The sequence below is a fragment of the Phocoena phocoena genome, chromosome 8, assembly GCF_963924675.1.
Source record: "Phocoena phocoena chromosome 8, mPhoPho1.1, whole genome shotgun sequence".
In the NCBI taxonomy this organism is placed as follows: domain Eukaryota; kingdom Metazoa; phylum Chordata; class Mammalia; order Artiodactyla; family Phocoenidae; genus Phocoena; species Phocoena phocoena.
In genome coordinates this window covers 10,625,613-10,649,094 of record NC_089226.1, presented here as the reverse complement: position 1 = coordinate 10,649,094, position 23,482 = coordinate 10,625,613, and the positions used below count along the sequence as shown (strand labels likewise).

Here is a 23,482-nt window from a genome sequence, read left to right as displayed (position 1 = left end):
TCAGCTGCTAATTTGATGATCAAACTGTGGAAACAGGCTTTTGTGTCCTTCTTGTCCTCAAGCTTCGAGAACTTGCTTGCTTTCTGGTACAAAATATTCCAGGCTCATCTAAAACTTTTTCTGCCTCAGCCTTATAATCAGCCATTTCTCTAAGGATCCCTGGTTCCTTTTAGTGGAAAATGGTATTTAGAAGCCAAAATCCAGGGAATAGGTGTACTCATTGCTTTGGGGGCATCCTTGTTTTCAAGTTATCTCAGTAGACAGAGCCAGGGAATATATGAGAATGCATACATACAAGTGTATATATATGTCCATGTATGGATATATTTAAATTTATCCATTGAAAACCATGTGTTTATTCTAGTTTTCCCCCTTTCTGTACTTGTAACTACCTTTTCTGAGAAATCCAGCTTTCATTATCCTTAACATAGTCACTGATTTGCTAAATCCCCAGTATGTGAGCATCTCCCATCTCTGCTACTATCCTGTTCTCCTTGAGGATGTCCTTCTCTTCATGCTCGAGTTCTGACTCCCCACTCTGTGCCCCCCACCTCTCCTTGTGAATGCTCTACTCACCAAGCATGGGCTCTGACCACCCCCACTGTCTGGAAGCCCTGGCCACACACTTAGTGTTGAATGGTAACCCTCCTCACCCACTCAGGCTCGGACCCTTCATGCTGCGCAGCCCTTCTAGGGGCACTGCCACCTCATAGGGCTGGGGCTCAGACACCCCTCTCTGGGCTTCCACATCTCCTCCACCAGCACCCCCTGTGGATGCCTACTTTGTTAGACCCCGCCTAATGACTTCAGGACTGAATTGTTCTGGAAGAGAAGGGAAGTGGTGGAGTTAGAAGAAGGGAAATGAGCCAGATGTCCTGATTTCTAAGAGATTTTTAATGTACAAAGACATCAAGATGAGGCATGTCATTTATAGTTTTGTAGCAGCTCAGACAAATCATTCACCAAGCTATTAAACTGAAAACAACCCAGAGGAAAAACACATTCGCTTCAGCGATGGTGCTTGCCGTGGCTGATCAAACCACACTGCTGTATTGTGCTACTTTGAGTCTATGTTTGCAGGTTAATCCTCCCCAAGGATGTTCACTGCAACTGTTTCCATTGTTCCAGGGCCTTTTACTCAAGAGGCAAATGAATATGCCAACATTATAGTATTGATACCATGTGAAGCAGAGGTAAGCAAACTTAGCTGATTGTCAGATTTACCTGAGAGGATTTCAAAAACAGGGATTCCCAGGTTTGTCCTGAAGGATTGGTCTCAGCAGACCTAAAGGCAGAGCTTTGGAATCTGCATTTTTTTTTTAAAGCTCCCTAGGTGATTCCAACCCTCCCTGACATAGCACAAATCAAAATTTTTCAAAACATAGCTGAAGTTGAAATATTATCATTAAAGCTGAATTGGAAATAATATTTAGAAATATTATATTTCCCTGGAGGTAGAAGGACCTTATGAGTCATCTAGTCCTACCTGATGTGGAACTACACCCCAATCCACAGGCCAAACACATTCTGTGGACAAAAAATTGTCAACGTTCATGGTGCCCAGCCTATGGTAGTTTCTCAATGTATATTTGGCCAATAGCAGAGGGAAGACAGGTAAAAGAAAAACGACATTTGAAAGGACCTATTATGAGCCACTTTTTTTTTTTTATGAGCCACTTTATATAGGTAATCTCATTTAATCATCATAACATTCTTGCAAGGTAGGTATTATAATGCACATTTGACACAAAAGAGCTGCTCTAAACTCTACAAAATGGCTTAGGAGACTACCGAGAGCATTTAACCAGGTAAGGAGAGAGCCCAGATGCTGATCTGGGTCTGTCTGGCTTCAATGCTATGCCCCTCCAACTGTTATACTAGGGTGACTCCAGGGGGACATTTAGGAAAAAATGAGATGTTGGGTAGCTGTGCTCATTATCTTTCAATTGCCCCTCCTCACTCTCCCCCCTTTCCTACCTGCCGGGTGCCCTGGAACATTGCCACTTCGGAAACATCAGCAGGCTGCCTTGCCCTCTCTGTGGCTTCCAGCTGGGGAATGTGGATTCCCGGAAGGCGAGCAGAGGATGTGTGAGCAAGATTGCTAGGAACTGACTGGGTCCCCCGACTGGAGGTCACATCTCCCATCAGGCAATTCTCTCTGTCTCTAGTTTGGGAATCTACTTGCTTCCCTCACTTCATCAAATCTAGAGGGATCCTGCACTGTCTTCTGTGGTTCCCCCAAAGCTTTGGAAGGACTCCACTTATTAAATCTCCTCAAATTGCCCAGTGTGAATGTATCACCTGTTTGCTGCAGAAACCCTAACCAATACAGTAGCTATATGTATCGATTTCTTGCATCTCAACAAATCTGAATCTGGTTTTATAGATAACCATAGAATATGATCATTAGGAGGGATCTTTGAGTTCATCTCAAGCATTTCCTAAAATTTTGAGGAACACTGGTGACCTAGAAATGTTAATGGATGCTCCGTGAAAAAAAAAAAAGTTTTCTGGGGTCAAATAAGTTTGGAAAAGGTTGAACATTATATCTCCCTCATAGAGATGACACACATTAGCACAGTAAAGGCTCTGAAAAGTCTTCTTATAAAGGAATCTGTTTGGCTTTGTTTAACCCAGCGAAGACCAAACTCACTTAACCACATAAAGCAATTTGGGATGGTTGCCCACCCAATGACCATTGGCCAATGGCTTCCTCCTTTCTAGCAGATCTGTGATTTTGTTCTAGTATCCACCCCCCACTGTGTAGTCCTGTGCTTCAGGGGAGGCAGGCCTCCCCCCCAGCCATAAAGAAGAATCATGATTGGTTTGAATCAGCCATGGTTCCACTCCCCTTGCCAGTGGTCAGTTTCAGCTCAGGCACATAAAACAATGCTGGCCATTGAGATAAAGAAGATGTGGTATATATATATACAATGGAATACTATTCAGCCATAAAAAATGAAATAATATTAAGAGACTACCGAGAGCATTTAACCAGGTAAGGAGAGAGCCCAGATGCTGATCTGGGTCTGTCTGGCTTCAATGCTATGCCCCTCCAACTGTTATACTAGGGTGACTCCAGGGGGACATTTAGGAAAAAATGAGATGTTGGGTAGCTGTGCTCATTATCTTTCAATTGCCCCTCCTCACTCTCCCCCCTTATAATATAGATGATCTATAGATCATCTATATTATAATAATAGATCATATAATATAATAATAGATCATATAGATGATCTATTATTTCATCTATAATGAAATAATAGATCCATCCAGCTACATGGATGGATCTAGAGATTATCATACTAAGTGAAACAAGTCAGAAAGAGAAAGACAAATACCATATGATATCACTTATATGTGGAATATAAAATATGATACAAATGAACTTATCTACAAAACAGACACAGACTCACAGACATAGAGAACAGACTTGTGATTGCCAAGGGGGAGGGGAGCGGGGGAGGGATGGATTGGGAGTTTGGGATTAGCAGATGCAAACTACTATATACAAAATGTATAAACAACAAGGTCCTACTGTATAGCACTGGGAACTATACTCAATATCCTGTGATAAACCATAATGGAAAAGAACATGAAAAAGAATGCATATATATGTATAACTGATTCACTTTGCTGTACAGCAGAAATTAACACAACATTGTAAATCAACTATACTTGAAAAAAATAAATAAAAAATAATAATGCTGGCCATTGAGACAGGAGGGGAAGTCCCTACAGGGCTTCTGGGAGAGATTTCTCTTAATGATAAAAAGAGACACTCAGAATGAAAACACCTTGCCTCCCCTATAATGCTGCCATAACAAGAAGTGATGCTTAGAACTGCCACAGCTATTTTCTCCCCATCAAGGAATCGTAGCTAATGCGGCGAGGATGCAATAGAAAAGAGACAGAGTACAACTAATCCTTGATGACTTTGTTAAGCTGCCGAGTATTTCAGAGCTCCTTGTTAAGTGAGGTAAAGACCCCTCTGCTGTTACGTAAGCTGGGCGAATTGGGTTTTAAATTATTTCCAGCTTCTAAATGGAGCACCTTTTAAACTACCAAACAGTTGTTTTATGGAATATTATTGTTCTAACAAACACAATTTGGGAAACACTGATTTTGAGCAATTCTTTTGTATTTTAGAAAGGGAACGGAGGCCCAGAGAGGTTTTGTCAGCTATCAAAGTCCACACAACTGATTAGTGAGACAGGATTAGAACCTTGGGCTCCTGCCTCCTAAAGAGACCGAAGTAGGATCTTGTCTCATTCCTTACATATAACTTAAGAGAGTGTTCCGTGCTTACTTCTTTCTGCTCATTGGAAGATGGAGTTAAAGAATAACCAAGAAATCTCTATTTAATGATCCTTCTTAGTTTTACCTTTTGGAGATGAAGTCAGAAAGATACTTATTTTACTTCCTCTCAAATGACTCAAGAAAAACCAAACCAAAATTCTCTGGCTCCAAGCATCTCTCATTAGGTAAAAAGAACAGAGAGAAAAATCATACTAGCCAACAGACTAAGCACACATCAAGTAGAGAGTCTCCCCACAGAGGAAGAGGATGGTTTGAACTGCTGATCATTCACGAGGTCACTAATTTAACCCAACAACATAATCTCCTGTTACTTGCCCTGGCTGAAGTCATGGTAATTTGCTACATGTATAATGGGGCTTTGATCTAGATGAAATGCAGTTCTATTTTTACAGCGTTACACCTAAGAGAGAAGCGCTTTTCCTTCCTGTAAGGCATTCATGAGCAAGTTTGTCATCATAGATCACTACTCTAGACCTGTTCAAATATGCTAATTTTCCCCTACCTTTTCTGCTCTACATCTTATTTTCAGACAGAAACAAACCAAAACTAAGGCAACAACAACTTCTTATACTCTCCCCAAATGCCTCACAGTTTATTTATTTTTTTATTTTTATTTTTATTTTTTGCGATACGCGGGCCTCTCACTCTTGTGGCCTCTCCCGTTGCGGAGCACAGGCTCCGGACGCGCAGGCTCAGCGGCCATGGCTCACGGGCCCAGCTGCTCCGCGGCATGTGGGATCTTCCCAGACCGGGGCACGAACCCGTGTCCCCTGCATCGGCAGGCGGACTCTCAACCACTGCACCACCAGGGAAGCCCTCACAGTTTATTTTTTAAAAAGCTATCTTGCCTAATTGTAGAGAGACTAAACTTTGTGAGAGCACCTTGAAGTGACATTTATCATAAAAAATAATTCTGCCAGGTCTTTTGCAATCCCCTGAAACAATGGGTCACAATTTTTAATTAAGACAGGATGCCTCTTCTGAACCAGGCCCTAATTTGTGAAATAAAAATTGTGTCCCATTAGAAAAATACTAAAATCTGTGCCTTCCAAAGTGGTTTGTGGGAGACTAAGTCTCAGATGTCCAGATGAAATTTTCAAATTGTTACCCCCTTTGCTAGAGACAATAACTAAATATTACTCATTATTATTATTATTATTTTGGCCACGCCGTGGCTTGTGAGATCTTAATTCCCTGACCAGGGATCGAACCCAGGCCCTCAGCATTGAGGCTGGACCCCCAGGGAATTCCCTAAATATTACTCTTTAAAACAGGGGATGCTCTCTTTCTTTTGCTTTTCCCTAATTCCTTATTCCTAAATTGTGTTTAGCTGGTATTGGTCATAGAACAACTTCCTGTATCTTCAGGTTCCTCATTTGTATAATGGGGATAACAATTCCCACAACACAGAATTAGTGTAAGGACTAAATGAGATAAGAGAATACAGGCAAAGTGTCTAGTCCAGCATTAGACATGTGATAAGTACCTAACAAATGTTTATGTTTTTCTCCTCCACCTTAGATTCATTGTTTTCTCTTTGCACTAGTTTTAGACAATGGCATAGGGACCCCTGAGTCTGGGTCTACTTACTGAGAACATCCTGATAACTGGATAATCAGGTTTTTAACTTTAAAGCTAATAAGGCAGAAAGGGGCTGCTACTGGAGAATGACTCACAGAAAGACCCAGTCAGACTGAAGACTTGTAATGAACTCTATCACCTCATCTCAAAATAAAATCAGTAGCAATTAGAAGCATATGTTTTAATACTGATGTAATAAAATAAAAATTTTATATGTGATAAAGATGGTATCTCAAATCAGTTGGAAAAGGTCAACATTTTACTAATTGGGCAGCCGTATCGAAAAAGGCAAAACTTGATAAACACATCATAAACCAAAAATGAAATTCAAACAGACGCAAGGTTTAAATATACAAATGAAACCATAGAAATACCAGGAAAAAAAATCGGTTAATTGTTCTATAACTTGGGAGTGGGATAAACTTCCCTTATGGTGACTCAAAATTCAAAAATAAGAGGGAGGAAGATCGATAAATTTGACTACATAAAAATAAATGCCTCTTGTGGCAAAAAAATAAATAAATAACAAATGACAAGCTGGGAAAAAATATTTGCAACTAAGATCACAAATGGTAAAATCCCTAAATATAAAGAGCTTCTAAAAACTAAGAAGAAAAAAATCAATACTATGCCACCAAAAAGCAGCAAGGAAAAAAAAGGCAAATTTTTCTTAAACACATAAGAAATATGTAACAAGGAAATGCAAAATTAAAACTGCTCTAAAATTCTATTTCTTATCGATCATATTGGCAAAAATCCAAGCACTTCACAATACACTTTGTTGTCTGTAGGGAAACAAGCGCTCTCTTATGTTGCTGGTGGGAATGTAAAATCATAGAGCCTCTATGAAGGGGAATTTGTCAACATCTAACAAAATTACATTCGTACTTACCTTTTAAGCCAGCGATCCCACTTTTAGAAATCTAACCCAAAGGTAAATGGAAAAATTATAATTTGACATTATGAACAGATTTTTACCCACAATACTTCTGACAACAAATGTGTGGAGTTTCTTCCCCACACCAACCAATTCTCCAACTCTCTAGACACCAACTGGGTGTCCTGGAATGCAATTCACTTCTGACACTAACTACCTGGTCTTAGCATAGATTCCACAGGTTAAGGGCTCAGTCCCTCAGGACTGCCCCCACTTCAGATGTCAATCACAGGTAGTAGGTCCCTAGGTTACCCACAACTTGTGTCTGATTTAACTGCAAATTGGAGGTTCCCATGACCCCCTCCTCAGGTTCAATTAATTTGCTAGAGTGGCTCACAGAACTCAGGGAAACACTTTACTATTACTGGTTTATTAGAAAGGATGTTATAAATGATGCAAAGGAACAGCCAGATAGAGAGGCACATAGGGCAAGGTCTGGAAGAGTCCCAAGCACAGAAGCTTCAGTCCCCATGGAGTTGGGCTGTGCCACCCTCCTGGCACATGGCTGTGTTCACCAACCCAGAAGCTCAGTGAATGCCATCATTTAGGGGATTTTACGGAAGTTCCATTATGGAGGCATGATTGATTAAGTCATTGAGCATTGGTGATTAGCTCAATACCCAGCTCCTCTACCCTCTCCTGAGGCTGGGGGTTGGGCTGAAAGTGTCAACCCTCTGATCACAGGGATGGTGCCTCTGGTAACCAGCCCTCATATCCCGAAGCTATCTAAGGGCCCAACCAAGGGTCACCTCATCAGCATAAACTCAAGGATGATTGAAAGAGGCTTATAATGAACAGTAGAAGAGGCTCCCCTGACTCCTGTCACTCAAGAAACTATAAAAGAGTTTTATAAGCTCTTGTGTCGGGAACCCAGGACAAAACCCAACTATTATAATAAATGCTGCTTCTATCACTCTTATTCCTTAGGAAATTACAAGGGTTTTAGGAGTTCTGTACCAGGAACCATAATGAAGACCATAAATATACATATTTCTTATCACGATGTCACAGCTATTCATTGCAGCACATCTATAACAATTCAAGTAGCTATCAGTAAGGGGCCGGTTGGGCACACGGTGGGGTATTATACAACCATGAAAAGGAATGATGAGAAAGCTCATTACATGTGTCTATAGGGTGATCTCCAGGATATGTTATTGAGTGAAAAAAAAAAAAAAAGCAAAGTGCAGAAGAGAATACATAGATTCCTTTAATCTGAGAAAAGGGGTGGGTTACAAATAAATAAACAATAAATAAATATGATCTTTTTTTTTTAAAGGAAAGCTAAGCTAAAGCTAATAAAAATGATTGCTTATATGAGCTGAGAGGGAACTGAGTGGAGGGGATGCAGTTAGAAGTTAGACTTCTCAAAATGTACCTGACTTTATAGTTTTGACTTTGGAACTATGTAAGTGATTTACATAATCACTTAAAAATTAAATCAAAAGTAAAATTTAATTTCTTTTTTAAAAAATGCCACACAGAGACGAATTAGTTCAGCTTACTTTAAAATATACATTTGACTGTGTACACCAACAGGATATATCCTAATGACAAAAAGAACTGCAAACAAATCTTAAACTGGTTTCAGTAGTCATATTGTTAGTTACCACACCGGGACAGCCACTTTGAAAGCATAATATATATTGTGTAGGATAAAGTGCATAATTAATTATGTTAATATCATTGGAACCACGATTTTCAGCACAAGAGAAAGCGATATAAATGTAAAATCAAATAAGTTAAAACCCTGTATTCTTAAATTTGAATTGAAAACAAAAGCATGCACTTATAATGTATTTTTCTCACGGAAAAATAAATAAAAAAGTATTTTCTAGCTTTTCCCACTGAAATGACCTGGAGACAATGACCATTTCAGTAGCAATAAGCATCCTCGGTGCCCAGATTGTCGTCTCTAAATAACATTTAACTAAAACTACCCAAAGCTCCTTGAAGAAATGGCTAAATCCAGGTTGGGGCAAGAAACATATAAGATGAGCCTGAAACATTTTATACCAGAAAGCAAGGAATTTATCAAAGACAAATCAGTTTTGGAGACTGCTCAGCCACCAACTCTTTAATCCGAAATTTAAAATACATTTGCAATATTTTGAAAAATCACTGTGCAACAAAAATAGCCACAAGTGCGTGAAAAGATGCTCAACATCATTAGTCATCAGGAAAATGCAAATCAAACCCGCAATGAGATAGAACTTCACACCCACAAGGATGGCTATCACAAAAAAAGACAGACAATAATAAATTTTGGAAAGGACATAGAGAAATTGGAACCCCCATAGATTACTGGTAGGAATGTAAAATGTCTCAGTCACTTTGGAAAACAGTCTGGAAGTTCCTCAAAAGTTCAACAGAGAGTTTCCGTATGCTCCAGCAATTTCACTCCTAGGTATATACCCAGGAGAACTGAAAACAAACTTCCACAATGGTAACTAGACTTACCATGGTGATCACTTTGAAATGTATGGAAATATTAAATCACTATGTTGTGTAACAGGAACTAACAGTGTTGTAGGTCAATTATACTTCAAAAACAAATACACAAACTTATGGAAAAAGAGATCAGATTCGTGGTTATCAGAGGCAGGGGGTGGAGGGAGGCAGGATTAGATGAAGGTGGTCAAAAGGTACAAACTTCCAGTAATAAGATAAATAAGTACTAGGGATGTAATATACAATATGCTAAATAAAATTAACACTACTATGTGAAAGTTGTTAATAAATTAAGTCCTAAGAGCTCTCATCACAAGGAAAAGAAAACATTTTCTCTTTCCTTAACTTTATATGAGATGATGGGTATTCACTAAACTTACTGTGGTCATCATTTCATGATATATGTAAGTCAAATCATTAAGCTGTACACCTTAAACTCCTACACTGCTGTATATGTCAGTTAAATCTCAATAAAGCTGGAAGGAAAAGAAAACTGCCTAAGTGAATAGGAAAAAAAGAAAGAACTGTCCACATAAAAACTGTACATGAATGTTCATAGCAGCATTATTCATAATAGTGAAAAGGTGGAAACAACACGAATGGCTATCAATGGTTGAATGGGTAAATAAAATATAGTATATTCATACAGGAAATATTATTTAGCAAAAAAGAGGGAATGAAGTACTGACACATGCTACAACATGGATGAACCTTGAAAACATTATGCTATGTGGAAAAAGCCAGACACACACACATAAACACATATCGTATGGTTCCATTTACGTGCAATGTCCAGAAGAGGCAAACCCATAGAGACAGAAAGTTGCCAAGGGCTGAGAAAATGGCAGGGAATGAGGAGTGACTGCTTTGGGAGAGATGTTCTGGAATTAGTTGTGATGATTGCACAGCTCTATAAATATACTAAAAACTACTGCATTGTGCGCTTTAAAGGGGTGAATTGTGTGGTATGTGAATTCTATCTCAATAAAGCTGTTATTTTAAAAAATCACTGTAGAATTTGTTTGGACCCTGATTCAAACCCACCAGTTATAAAAAGACACCTAGAAGACAGCCTGGGAAGTCTGAACACTGACTCAGTATTAAATGATATTAAGGAGTCGTTGTGAATTTTATTTCAGATGTGACAGTGCTATTGCAATTATTTAAAAATTGTCTCTTAGGGAACTTCCCTGGTGGTGCAGTGGGTAAGACTCCACGCTCCCAATGCAGGGGCCCCGGGTTAGATCCCTGGTCAGGGAACTAGATCCCACATGCATGCCGCAACTAAGGAGTCCGCATGCTGCAACTAAGAAGCCCGCGTGCCGCAACAAAGATCCCGCGTGCTGCAACTGAGACCGGGCGCAGCCAAAATAAATAAATATTTTTAAAAAATAAAAGAGACATCCTTACATGCTTACAGATGAAACCTCATAACAGCTGGGATTTACTTTTAAATAATCTGGTCGGAGTAGAGAACAGTATGTGTAGAAACAAGATTGCTCACAGATTGATCATTTTTGAAGCTGGACGAGGGCTACCTTTCTCTCTACTGTTGTATGTTCTTAAATTGCCATAATACAAACGTTTTAAAATTATTTTTAGAAAAGAAAACCAAGGAATCAAAACAAGAAGAAAGGCGATGGTTGATTATTTGTTAATTTGTATTCATAAGAGCCATTATATGGGATCATCTTGTTCCTAAAGCTTCTGATCCCAGCAGGCAGAACTCCCCTCCCTCCCTCCAGGCTCGCCCAGCACTCGACTAGTTACAGTGTTAGTGTTCCCTGCACATCTCCCTGTTGAACTGCATTTACACAGCTTCAGTCCTCTAAAATTCTCAAGACTGGTTATGCTAAATAAGTATATTTTTCTGGATGATTGAGAGTTTATCCCTTGAAATTTTAAACATTTTAATATTTTGGATAAAAATCTTTGTAAAATATATTACCTGATTTTTACCTTTCTAGTATTTATTAAACTGATCTATTTTATGAGTTTTTAAAAAATTAATCATTATGAAAATTAATCATGCTTGCTCTAATACCATGATTCTCACACAGGGTTTTCAGCTATGCGGTTGCTTGTTGCCTACATCAAAGGACCCCAGGTGGCTCTGGGTCTTTTTGAACATCTTTTATGTCATTTCTGTTCCTTTACTTGCTGGTACTGTCCTTTCTTTCTGTCCTCAGAGTGCCCTTCTCTCCTCATTCCTAATTTACTCCTCCTAATTTAACATATAAGTGAAGGAACCAGACATTTAAACTTGTTAGAGTTACAGAGAGTAACCACTTTCCGGCTATCCAAGACAATTTCAGGCCATACCTATTGCCTTATTTTATTTATTAATAGCATCTTTTTAAAAATTCTTGAATGTATTCTGGATTTTAATAATAAGTTATTTAACCATCCTAGTTATGTGCCACATATGAGCATATCTCTAGAAAAAGGTCTGACGGGCTATACTTATCTACTCTCCATTCAAGTGCTGAAGCGTAAGGCATTGTGGCTTTTCCTCAATGTATACTGAGCATCTATTAGGTGTCATGGGCACAACTAGTCCTTGGTCTCTCAGAGCTTATAGTATAGTGAGGAGATGACAGAACCATTAACAGCTAATTATAAGTCAGAGCCATGCATGTGTTGGTACAAAGACAGAATCATGCACTTGGGTACCTTGTGGCCACAGACCAAGGGCCGTTAGTCTAGCGCAGGGTTTGTCAACCTCAGCACTACTGACATTTTTAACTGGATAATTTTTTGTTGTGGAGGCAGTCCTGTGTATTGTGGGATGTTTAACAGCGTTCCTGGCCTTTACCCACTAGATGCCAGTAGCACTCCCCTAAGTCATGACAATAGAAAATGTCTCCAGACATTGCCAAATGTTCTCTGGTGGACAGAACCACCCTGGGCTGAGAACTACCCTATTACTATTTTGATCATTTTTTGACGTGTTTTTCTCATTCTTCTTTGTGGTTTAGTTAGTTCAGCATCAGATTGCCAGTTTGATTCTGAACAGATGACATATGCAAAAGCACTTTGCAAACCCCGGGAAGTTGTTAATCGTATGTAAATTATCATCATTATTACCATAATAATAATGCACTTTACAGCTTTATTTTGTTCATATGCAGAATTCTGCAGAACAGTGTATCTCCGTGCTGCTTATTAAACCACTGTCTCTCCGCTTCGAACGCACTCATGCACTCTGCTGTCATACGGGGGCAACTTCTGCAAACCTCATTTCTCCTTGGCCAGTCACTCCTTGTTAGGCTCTGCCAGTAGGGGGCGGTAGAGGGACACTACACAGCTTGAAAAGGAAAAGGGACTGTTCCTCCCCTGCTTTTTCCTCTCAGAGTCGTCCTGACATATTTCTTCACCCCCGCAGCTCAGCCTGTTTCAGTAGCAGCAGTTGGCGCCAGTTTTCCCAGTGCTCCCAGAACCAGCTTCATCACACCTCTTAAAGACACCAGCACTCATCAGCTTGGAATTTCCTCCTCGTCCCAGCACTGGCCCCTTTCTTCCAGCTTCTAAATGTTGATCGTTACAAATTCTTCCCTGTGTTCCCCCAGAAATAGTGGGGCGGGTAATTGTTTCCTGTAGCTACTATTCCCAGGATACCTGGGCTCCCTTTGCTACTTTTCAGTCAATAAATCTTCATATTAAATTATTTCCATTAAAATAACTGCTGGGCTTCCCTGGTGGCGCAGTGGTTGAGAGTCCGTCTGCCGATGCAGGGGACACGGGTTCGTGCCCCGGCCCGGGAAGATCCCACATGCCGCAGAGCGGCTAGACCCGTGAGCCATGGCCGCTGAGCCTGCGCGTCCGGAGCCTGTGCTCCGCAAAAGGAGAGGCCACAACAGTGAGAGGCCCGTGTACCGCAAAAACAAACGAACAAACAAACAAAAACTGCTGTGGCTTCTGTATCCTGACTGGACCCTGACTGCCACCTGTGTTTATTATTCCAGCCTTTAGTGACTCTGAGTAAGAATAATCAGAACAGCCATTCCAGAAGAGGAAGGAGGAAAATCAAGTTCAGGGTATTCCATCCTCTGTGCGTGACTAGTCTCTGCAAGTAGCTGCTGGATTGGTGGATTCCTGACTCATACGAACCACTCATTTTCAGACAAGCAGAATAAACTCTTTTCTGGATAATGCAGAAAATGCTTGAAGAGTCTGAAGAACCAGAGCATCAATTTCCACAGACCAGTAATGAGACAGTCAAAAAGTGTGAATGACTTAGCTCTGATTATATAACATATCCTGTTAGCTGCTATGAGGAATAAATCCTTCTGCGTGGAGTTTGTTTGCAGTTGCTCTGATGTTAACTGTATAATATGCTGGACAGAAAAACATCAATGCTTTCAGCTACCTTGCTTTCATTTCTTCAAGTAACATTGAGGTCCTGTTGTATACTCACAAGGTCCCTGCTGTCAAAAAATTTTTTAAAAAAGCTAACTCTAATAAAAGGCAGAATAAAAAATGGTAAAATTGGACTTCCCTGGTGGCGCAGTGGTTAAGAATCTGCCTGCCAATGCAGGGGACACGGGTTTGAGCCCTGGTCCGGGAAGATCCTACATGCCGTGGAGCAACTAAGCCCGTACGCTACAACTACTGAAGCCTGCATGCCTAGAGCCCGGCTCTGCAACAAGAGAAGCCACCGCAGTCAGAAGCCCATACACCACAACGAAGAGTAGCCCCTGCTCGCCACAACTAGAGAAAGCCCACGTGCAGCAACGAAGATCCAACGCAGCCAAAACAAACCAACCAATCAACAAACAAAAACCTGTTACTCATTTTTTTTAAAATGGTAAAACTGAGTACTAAAGATATTTTCCAGTGCTCCACGTTTCCTGTCATTAGTGAGACAACTGGTATTGAAGAATTCTTGCCTCTTTGAATACAGTAATTCAAATCTGTTTGTGGTTTCAATGCTGTGTTAATATGAACATAATTCCCAAGCATTCCTTCCTTTACTCTTCTTTGAAGATTTTTTAACAGTGTAATATTCTACACATACATAAATGTATAGCTTAATGAATTATAATAAAATGAATATCTATGTAACCAGCATTAAAAGTCATGAAATACGATCTCAAAGGCTATTTACAATGGCCAAGACATGGAAGCAACCAAAATGTCCATCACAGAGGAATGGATAAAGAAGATGTGGTAGGGCTTCCTTGGTGGCGGCAGTGGTTGAGAGTCCGCCTGCCGATGCAGGGGACACGGGTTCGTGCCCCGGTCTGGGAAGATCCCACAGGCCGCGGAGCGGCTGGGCCCGTGAACCATGGCCGCTGGGCCTGCGCGTCCGGAGCCTGTGCTCCGCAACGGGAGAGGCCACAACAGTGAGAGGCCTGCGTAACACACACACACACACACAAAAAAAGAATATGTGGTACATATATACAATGGAACATTACTCAACCACAAAAAAGAATGAATGAATGCCATTTGCAGCAACATGGATGGGCCTAGAGATTATCATACTAAGTGAAGTAAGTCAGACAGAGAAAGACAAATATCATATGATATCACTTATCCATGGAATCTAAAAAAATGATACTAATGAACTTATTTACAAAACAGAAATAGACTCACAGACTTAGAAAACAAACTTATGGGGAATTCCCTGGGGGTCCAGTGGTTAGGACTCGGTGTTTTCACTGCCAGGGCCGGGGTTTGATCCCTGATCGGGGAACTAAGATCCCACAAGCCATGTGGTGTGGCCAAAAAAAAAAAAAAGTAAAAAGAAAAAAGAAAACAAACTTATGGTTACCAAAGGGGAATGGTGGTGGAGAGGGATAAATTAGGAGTTTGGGAGTAACATATACACACTACTATATATAAAATAGATCAACAAGGACCTACTGTGTAGCACAGGAAACTATACTCAATATTTGGTAATAACCTATATGGGAAAAAAATCTGGAAAAGAATACATATATATATACATATATATGTAGGTACATATATATACACAACTGAATCACTTTGCTGTATGCCTGAAACTAACATAACATGGTAAATCAACTATACTTCAATTAAAAAATTAATTAATTAAAGAAAAGATGCCACTAATGGAAAAAGTTATTTCCAAATCAGTCAGAGGCCTCTTAGTTAATTCCAACTATATTTATTTCAATAAAATAAGGGAAGGTGGAAGAAAATTACTTTAAGTTTTTATAATGAAATTTGACCAGTAAATTAATAAATCACTGTTGAACTAAAAGTCAAAGGTGACAGCAAATAGATATTTTTAAAGATAGTAGCATCAACCACAAGCATATGAAACAAAACTAGGATGTAGCTTTAATCAGTCATGTATCCCTGAGTCGTAATCAAATCAAATAAAGCAAGCAATGTTGTAGGGTTCAATTATTTTACCATAATAAAGGTTTTAATTCCCTTGTCAAAAAAAATCTAACTCTAATAAAAAGCAGAATAAAAAATGGTAAAATTGAGTACTCAAGATTTTTCCAATTCTCTGTGTTTCCGATCATTAATGAGGCAACTGACATTGAAGAAGTCCTGCCTCTCTGAAGTCAGTTATTCAAATCTATTTGTGGTTTTAATGCTGTGTTAATATGAATCTAATTCCCAACACTTCCTTTCTTTACACTTCTCTGAAGATTTTTTAAATAGTGTAATATTCTATACGTACATAAATGTATAGCTTAAGCAATTGTTATAAAATGAATATCTATGTAACCAGCATTAAAAGTCAGGAAATACAATCTCAAAGGCACTCTTCCCTAAAAATCCCCACCCTGCCCTGCCCATCAGAACTGACCACAATCCTAACTTTATGAGAATCACTACTTTGGTTTTGTTTTCATAGTTTTCTTTACTAAGTATGCATCCATAAACATAATACAGTTTAATTTTGCCTTTATAAATATTTATATACAAAATTATTTGGGTTTTTTTAAAACTCAATATTATCAATATATTTTTAAGATGCCTCTGTATCATTGCACACAGCTGTGTTTCATTCATTTTTGCTATTGTATAGTAGGTCAGTATACGGAATACTACAGTTTAATTAACTATTCTATTGTTGATGGACTTTCAGTTACTTCCAGTTTGGTCCTCCAGAAGCACACACAGCTGTGGGGTAAATACCTAAAGGTGAAATTGCTGAACCATAGGGTGTACACATTCTAGCTAATGTCAAGCCATTTTCCAAAGTGCCTGCAAGGCCTCACACTCCCGTCTGCAGTATATGGGGGGGTCTTTGCTCTCCCTCCTCTCCAACCCTGGGCGCTGTCAGATGTTTTAACGCATGCCCAACTGGTGAGTATGGAGCTATATCCACGGTGGTCTTAATTTATCCTCTTCTGATTATTAATGAATTAAGCACCTTTTCAATCAACAACAGACAGTTATTGGCCACTGGGTTTCTTTTGGGACATTCCTGTTCAAGTCATTTGCCCATTCTTTTTTTTTTTTTAAACATCTTTATTGGGGTATAATTGCTTTACAATGGTGTGTTATATTTGCCCATTCTTTAACTGGATCCTTTGCCTTCTTAACTTGTTCTTCGCGTTTCCTAGCAGTATGTGTTGCAAATATCTCCTCCCACTCGGTGCCCCGTCTTTCCTTGCATTACAACTTTGGAAAAGCCAGTGTGACCTGCGAGCAGCTTCTTCGAGAGCTCCCGGGGTCCTGGGAGCTCTCCCCTGGCTCCCATCAGGCTCCCATCCTCATCACAACCGTTCCCACCCTCTCCACCAGGGCACCGAGTGATCGGGATGCTGGAGCCTGGACCGCACCGGCCCCGCCCCCCGGTGCGGCCCCACCCACGGCCTTGCTGGCCGAGCCGCGCGGGGTGGGCCTTGTTGGCCCCGGTCTCCAGGGCAGCGCCGGGCGACGCGGGGCGGGACTGGGAGGCACCGGGCAGCCGGGCTGCGGAGGCGCTGAGGATGAGGGCCCGCCGGGGTCGCGGCAGCCAGGAGCGCCGGGCAGGTGACAGGCGGGGTGGGCGGTGCGCCAGAGGAGGGGACTGGGAGGGGTGGGACTGGGAGTGGGGACGGCAGGAAACCTCTCGAGGAAACTGGATCTGGACGGGGCGAACTCAAAGGAGCCCGCGCCGGGGAGCACTTGGGACCCAGGTGGGAAGGGCAGACGGTGGCCGAGGCAGGGACGGGGCCCAGGTGGCCGGGATCTGGAAAGACTTTGGCGCCCAGACTCCCAGAACAGCCCTAGGGTGGGTTGATTAGACCGGTCCAGGGCATCAGACCCACCGGACCCATCACTTCCTGGGCCTTAAAATGCTCCTGGTTGCCCAGTCTTGTCCATCGGAGAAAAGGGGAGTGGAGAAAATAAACCCAACTCCCCTTTGGGCAGCTTCGGGCTTGTTCCAAAACAGGGCACCTTTTCCTCTACCACTCATCTTGGTAGGTGAGTCCTTAAAGCAGGGCTCCTTTTCACCTACAGAAGGAAATGTGTTTCTCCCAGTACTAATGGGCTAGGCCCAAGGTCTTGAAGGGACCCCTAGGGAATTAGCCGTTCCTTAGTGCCACCGGTTTATCCCTGTCTGTCTTGTTTATTTAGGAGATGTGTCAGCCCCTCTTGGTCAGAAATTTCAGTGAGAAACTTTGTGCCACTAGGCAGCCACATTCACTACATTTAAAAGGCCCGCTTTTAATTTATTTCAGCTATCAGCTTTTCCTACTTTAATCCCATGCTTTCATAAAATCACACCTTCCACAGACGACCCAACTTGCATGGTATCTGCCTTTGCTCTCTTCATAATCTCCCAAACTTCATTAATGACAAAAATTATATCTTCTTCTATGGACATTTTAAATTGATTAACTCCAAGAAATCCTAGTCCATGTGTTTAAAAGAGAAATTGAAGGGACTGAATTATTTCATGAAGGAGCAGTTCCAAATTGAAATATAATGATTATTTTAAGTTTTCTTTAAGATCCCAAGTACAGTGACTTGAACTCTTAAAGTAAGACTGGTGTTTATCACAAACTGTTTCAGTTAAAATGTGTTAGTATTTGAGGGATTTGACACTTTCTAAAAATGTCCTAAAAGCAACAGTTGATCTGCTTATCGAAATTAAAATAATACGGCAGAATGAAATTCGTATTTTTAAAATAAGAGAATTAATACAGCAAACTGGTCTGTGCAGTTTGACAATAATATGTTAGTCTACCAACAGGGGGAACTTTGAATTAAAAAGAAAACCATAGATATTTAAATATCAGATGTATTTAAGTATGAATGTTACCTTTGGTCTGTTTTGTTTGTTAAGTTGCTTTCCTCCAAGGAGTTGAGGATGTTCCTTGGAAATATTAGCAACAAGGTCAACTAGGACTAGGAAGAAGGTCGTGTTATTTAATTAAAGAGAGGATTTGCCCAAAGAACAAGAGCAAGCCATTGAAACAAATTTTACAGTAATCTCTGATGAGAAAGGTTGTTTCTGTTACCTGACCTACAGAAAAACAACAACAACAAAAACAGCATAAAGGCAGTGAGATGGAAGACAGAGCAAATAGAAATGCCAAGTAGGGATGAAAGGAAGCACATCCAAAAACATCATTTCCTTTCAATCCTATCTGAACTCAAAGCATCCTTTCCGTAAACCATCTCGTGGGTCTTTATGACAGCCCTTTGAGACAGGGAGGGCTCACTTGGAATCATACTCTTAAGCTAGTTACAAGGGACCCGAGCTGTTATTCAGGCCAATCTTTCACCCACCCAGCACTCCCCAGAACTGCATTCCGTTCAGGTAGGTGGACACCCAGCCTCTGCTATGAATCACTGAATGGCAGAATTCACAAGGCCACCAAATCTTTTGTTGAACAGTTTTAATCATTATTGTGGGTTTTTTGTTTTTTGTTTTTTCCTCTGAGCTGAGGTTGATCTCTATGTAATGTCCACCTAAATTACACATTCCTACCTAACAGCAATCTGGATATCAAAAAATCTTCCAAATGATAGAGTCAGCCAATATAGGTTTAGGAGCAAAACAGCTTCCATCAGTTTTACAGTTCCAACTGTGGAAACCATACTCTACTTCTCTCCCCCTCCTTTATTTTCCAAAAGGCAGACCCTGAACCTGTTTTACTCTGTCCATAAATACTACTGAACATGGCATATTTATATCAGTGCCCTGGGTCTTGGAAATAATGCATTGAAGTACTGTCCCTAATTAGCCATTTCGCTTTGTCCGGGCTTATCTGTAACAGGCCCTTGGAAGCTCAAAAAAGGAATCCAGTCATTAATTTTCTCAATAAAGCTGCATTTGATTACTCAGACTGTTTATGAGCTCTACATCAGATGTGTTTCTGTAGAGAGAAAAACATAATAGCTTTTCCAATAGACCTTTCTCATACACACAAAAGGGGGCATACAAAAGCCTGCAGGTAATAACAAGTTTCTCTTACTTAATTTTTTGATTAACATTGGAATTAAAGAGATTTCAGTAGTCACAGAGTAACATAAATATAATTTTTTTCAGGCAAATTCTTTTGCGAACCACGACTTTAAACATTCAGCTGCTGCCATCCACAAGAGTATCCCTGTTCATTTTTGTTATTTTCTCAAGATGATTCATCGTAAATTAATTCCCAAGCTCTCTATCCAGTCTCCTGTTCATCACACCAACTTAAAGGTCCAGTCCACAGAGCCACCTTTTAAGAAAGAAGACTTACATTTGATTTCAAAAGACTCCTTGGAATCTGATTCAGAAAGCCTCACTCAAGAGATCAAGTCCCAGTCTAAACTGGAAGACCAAATTCAGGACAACGACGTGGAGCCTGACAGCTTAGAGGAGGAGAACTTGAGTGAGACGGAAGAGGAAGCAAGCAGAAAAGCAGCTCAGAGAAACCTCCATACCCAAGATGCTGGTGCAAATAACAGGTAAGGAATTGGCTTGTGTAAGAAAACAGTGGGTTCCGAAATGCATTGTTACATAATTACTGGTACTGTCCCAAGTGAAAGTGAGGACAGGCTCTTGGTTTTCGATTTTTTGGTTTTTAATTTTTATTTTATATTGGAGTATAGTTGATTTACAATGTTGTGTTAGTTTCAGGTGTACAACAAAGTGATTCAGTTATACATATATCTGTTCTTTTTCAGATTCTTTCCTCGTATAGGTTATTACAGAATATTGAGTAGTGTTCCCTGTACAGTAGGTCCTTGTTGATTATGTTTTATACATAGTAGTGTGTACATGTTAATCCCAATCTCCTAATTTATCCCTCTCCCCAGCCTTTCCCCTTTGATAACCATAAGTTTATTTTTTAAGTCTGTGAGTCTGTTTCTGGACAGGCTGTTGTAATGAGCACCTTCATAGTGTGTGTGAGACAGGTCTCCAAGCAGCTAACGACAGCTCGGAGCCAAGATTTTTGTCACATTCATTTCTATTTTTTAAAACAACGCATAAGACGAGAATAGTTATTAATAATAAGGGCATTTGCCTTTCTTATGCTCCTTATTTCCTGTCCATATTCCAAGTGTCTCCACTGCTGTGACCTCACTTGGAGAAATCCCCGAAAGCCTGATCTAGCAAGATGCCATGACTTGGAGCCAGGTGGTCTTGAGTTGGTCCAGGCACTGCCGTTTAGTGTATAATTTGAAACAAGTCCCTTCAGTCTTTCTCATCTGTCAAATGAGCCAGCCTGCTTCTCTCACAGGATTGCCATCACTGTCAGTACAGTACGTTCTGGGGGTAGAAGCCTACCTGAGCTAGGAGAGGTCTACCTTCCCAGGCTTACATAATCACATAAAGATTTAATTTCTAATAATCAGTACTTATGCGGTATTAACTTTAGGCTAGAGGCCACCAAAACATCTAAGAGGATTTAAATGAGTACAATATTACTCAGTTTTAATGAAAATATAAATGACATGCTAGAGTACTGAAGTTAAAAGCTATTGATTAGACAGGGGTCTTGGGATGGTGGTAAAGTACAGAGCATCTGAAGCAGACCATATGGGTTCAAACTGTGCCACTGACTAGCTGTGTGACCTCGGCCAAGCCCAATTAAACTCTTCGTGCCTCAGTTCCTCCTCAGTAAAAATGGGATAGTAATAATAGTTACCTCACAGACTTACAGTGAGGCGAAAATAAGTCTATGTATACATATATAAAAAGCGCTTCGAACAGTGACTATAAGTTCTATATGTGTTAGATGTTTTTTTAATTAGGGTTAAAGTAAATTGAGGAAAGTTTATTGGAAGGCCTAGAACTTGGGCAGGCAGGGTTTTGGAGACTAGGTAAGATTTGGGAAAAAAAGAATAGAATTAGAATGAATGTGTGTGGCACATTGAGCCCCACTTGATGGCAGAGGATTTGTTCTGAGTGTAGGGAAAGTAGACAGAGGAGGGGCCTGCTGACGGGGACTGTCGTGGAGTGCCCGCAGCCCACGCCGCGGGTAGGACGTGGAACACAGAACTCAAATGACGTGTCCCAAGAATGCAGTCACAGCGAAGACTTGTGTGGAGCCAGAATGAGAGCCGAGCCCTGAGTCTTTTTCTTCGTCTTTCCCTCTTTCTCTCTTTCACTGGAAATGTCAAGTTGAATCGAGCTCATTTGCTTCTTAGGGGATCTCACAGCACAGTACAGTAAACCCCCTACATACGAACCTTCAAGTTGCAAACTTTCAAGGATGCGAACGTATCATAACCCTTTTACAGTACAGTACTCCACAGCCGACTGTGTTAGTTGGGCACCTAGGCTAACTTTGTTGGACTTAAGAACAAATTGGACTTAACGAACACGCTCTTCGTATGTCCACTGTACAAGTGATAAATGCTATAACTGAGGTGTAGCCATAGAGCTGGGGGGCAAAAGAGGGGCTTAGGAAGGCTTTAACCAGCCAGCCGCCCCTGACTGGACTGGGTTGGGCACACCTGGAGGAGAAAATGCAGGTTCTTGGGGAGGGCAGTGAGATGAAGCAGTGTTCAAGGAAGATTATTCTGCAAGCTGGTGCATTATGAATTAGAGGGTAAAAACACAGTGGACAAAGAGACTACCAGATGGTAATAATTACAATGACAACAATAACAGTAATGACATCTCTTTTGAAGAATTTCACTCACTTCTTCATTGTAATCCTGCAAGAAGGTGCTGCTCTTCCCATTTTACAGATTAGGAAGATGAAGCTGGCAGAGATAAAGTCACCCAACGTCAGAGTGCTTTGTTATTGAGGTGTTTTTTAAAATACTTTTTATTTTATTTATGTATTTTGGCTGTGCCGTGCAGCTTGCAGGATCTTAGTTCCCCGACCAGGGATTGAACCTGAGCCACAGCAGTGAAAGCACGAAAGCGCCGAGTCTTAAGCACTGGACCGCCAGGAAACTCCCTGAGTTTTTTTAATCAAGAAAAAATTCTAACCTACAGAAAAGTACAGAGAAAAATACCATCTCACCCTTATTGCCACGTTTGTTTCAGATATATTTTTTAAAACATAAAATGCTAGATAGTTTCCTGGTTCCCCTTCTCAAATCCGTCCCTGTCTTCCTCTCAGAGACAACCAATACATCAATACATACTCTTTTTTTTTTTTTTTTTGGGCTGCGCCACACGTTATGGGGGATCTTAGTTCCCTGACCAGGGATCAAACCCTCGCCCCCTGCAGTGGAAGCACAGAGTCTTAATCACTGGACTGCCAGGGAAGTCCCAACCCACATATACTCTTATATGAGTGTATATCCGTCGTAGCAATCTTTTATTCATTTACTTCATAGGTAATTTATGAATTAATTACTTCATAGGTAATTCTTTATGTTTATAAAGAACTGATAGGACTTGGTGACAGTTTAGAACTGGGGTTGGAAGGAACAAGAAAAGGCACAGATTACTTTAAGGTTCTAACAACAATAGCATTTATAGAATGCTTGTCCCGAGCCCATCCCTGTGCCAAACGCTTTACATGTATCATCTCATTTAATCCTTATGGCAGCCTCAACAGGTGGACACTATAATGCTCCCATCTTGAAGACTGCAAATGAGGCTTAAAGAAACCAGTTATGTTATACCCATTTATTCCACCGGGTGGGTGGTGGAACAGAAAACTCCTGCAGTGTGACTCTATGCTTTAAACCAGGGGTCCCCAACCCCCCACCCCCACCCCGGGCCGCACAGCAGGAGGTGAGCGGCGGGCCAGCGAATGAAGCTTCATCTGCCGCCCCCCATCGCTCCCCATGACTCGCATTACCGCCTGAACCACACCC

The 23,482-nt window shown here is 40.8% G+C and overlaps 1 protein-coding gene across 3 annotated transcripts in view; it reads left to right on the top strand.

Moving 5' to 3' along the window:
- Positions 1 to 19,850: 19,850 nt before the first annotated feature.
- The window catches only part of JHY (junctional cadherin complex regulator), a 64,581-nt gene continuing 60,949 nt past the window's right edge, over positions 19,851 to 23,482 (top strand). For all 3 annotated transcript variants that reach the window (XM_065882943.1, XM_065882942.1, XM_065882941.1), the window contains exon 1: positions 19,851 to 20,164. In XM_065882943.1, the coding sequence (XP_065739015.1) occupies positions 19,851 to 20,164 (314 nt within the window). The remainder of the gene's footprint in view (positions 20,165 to 23,482) is intronic.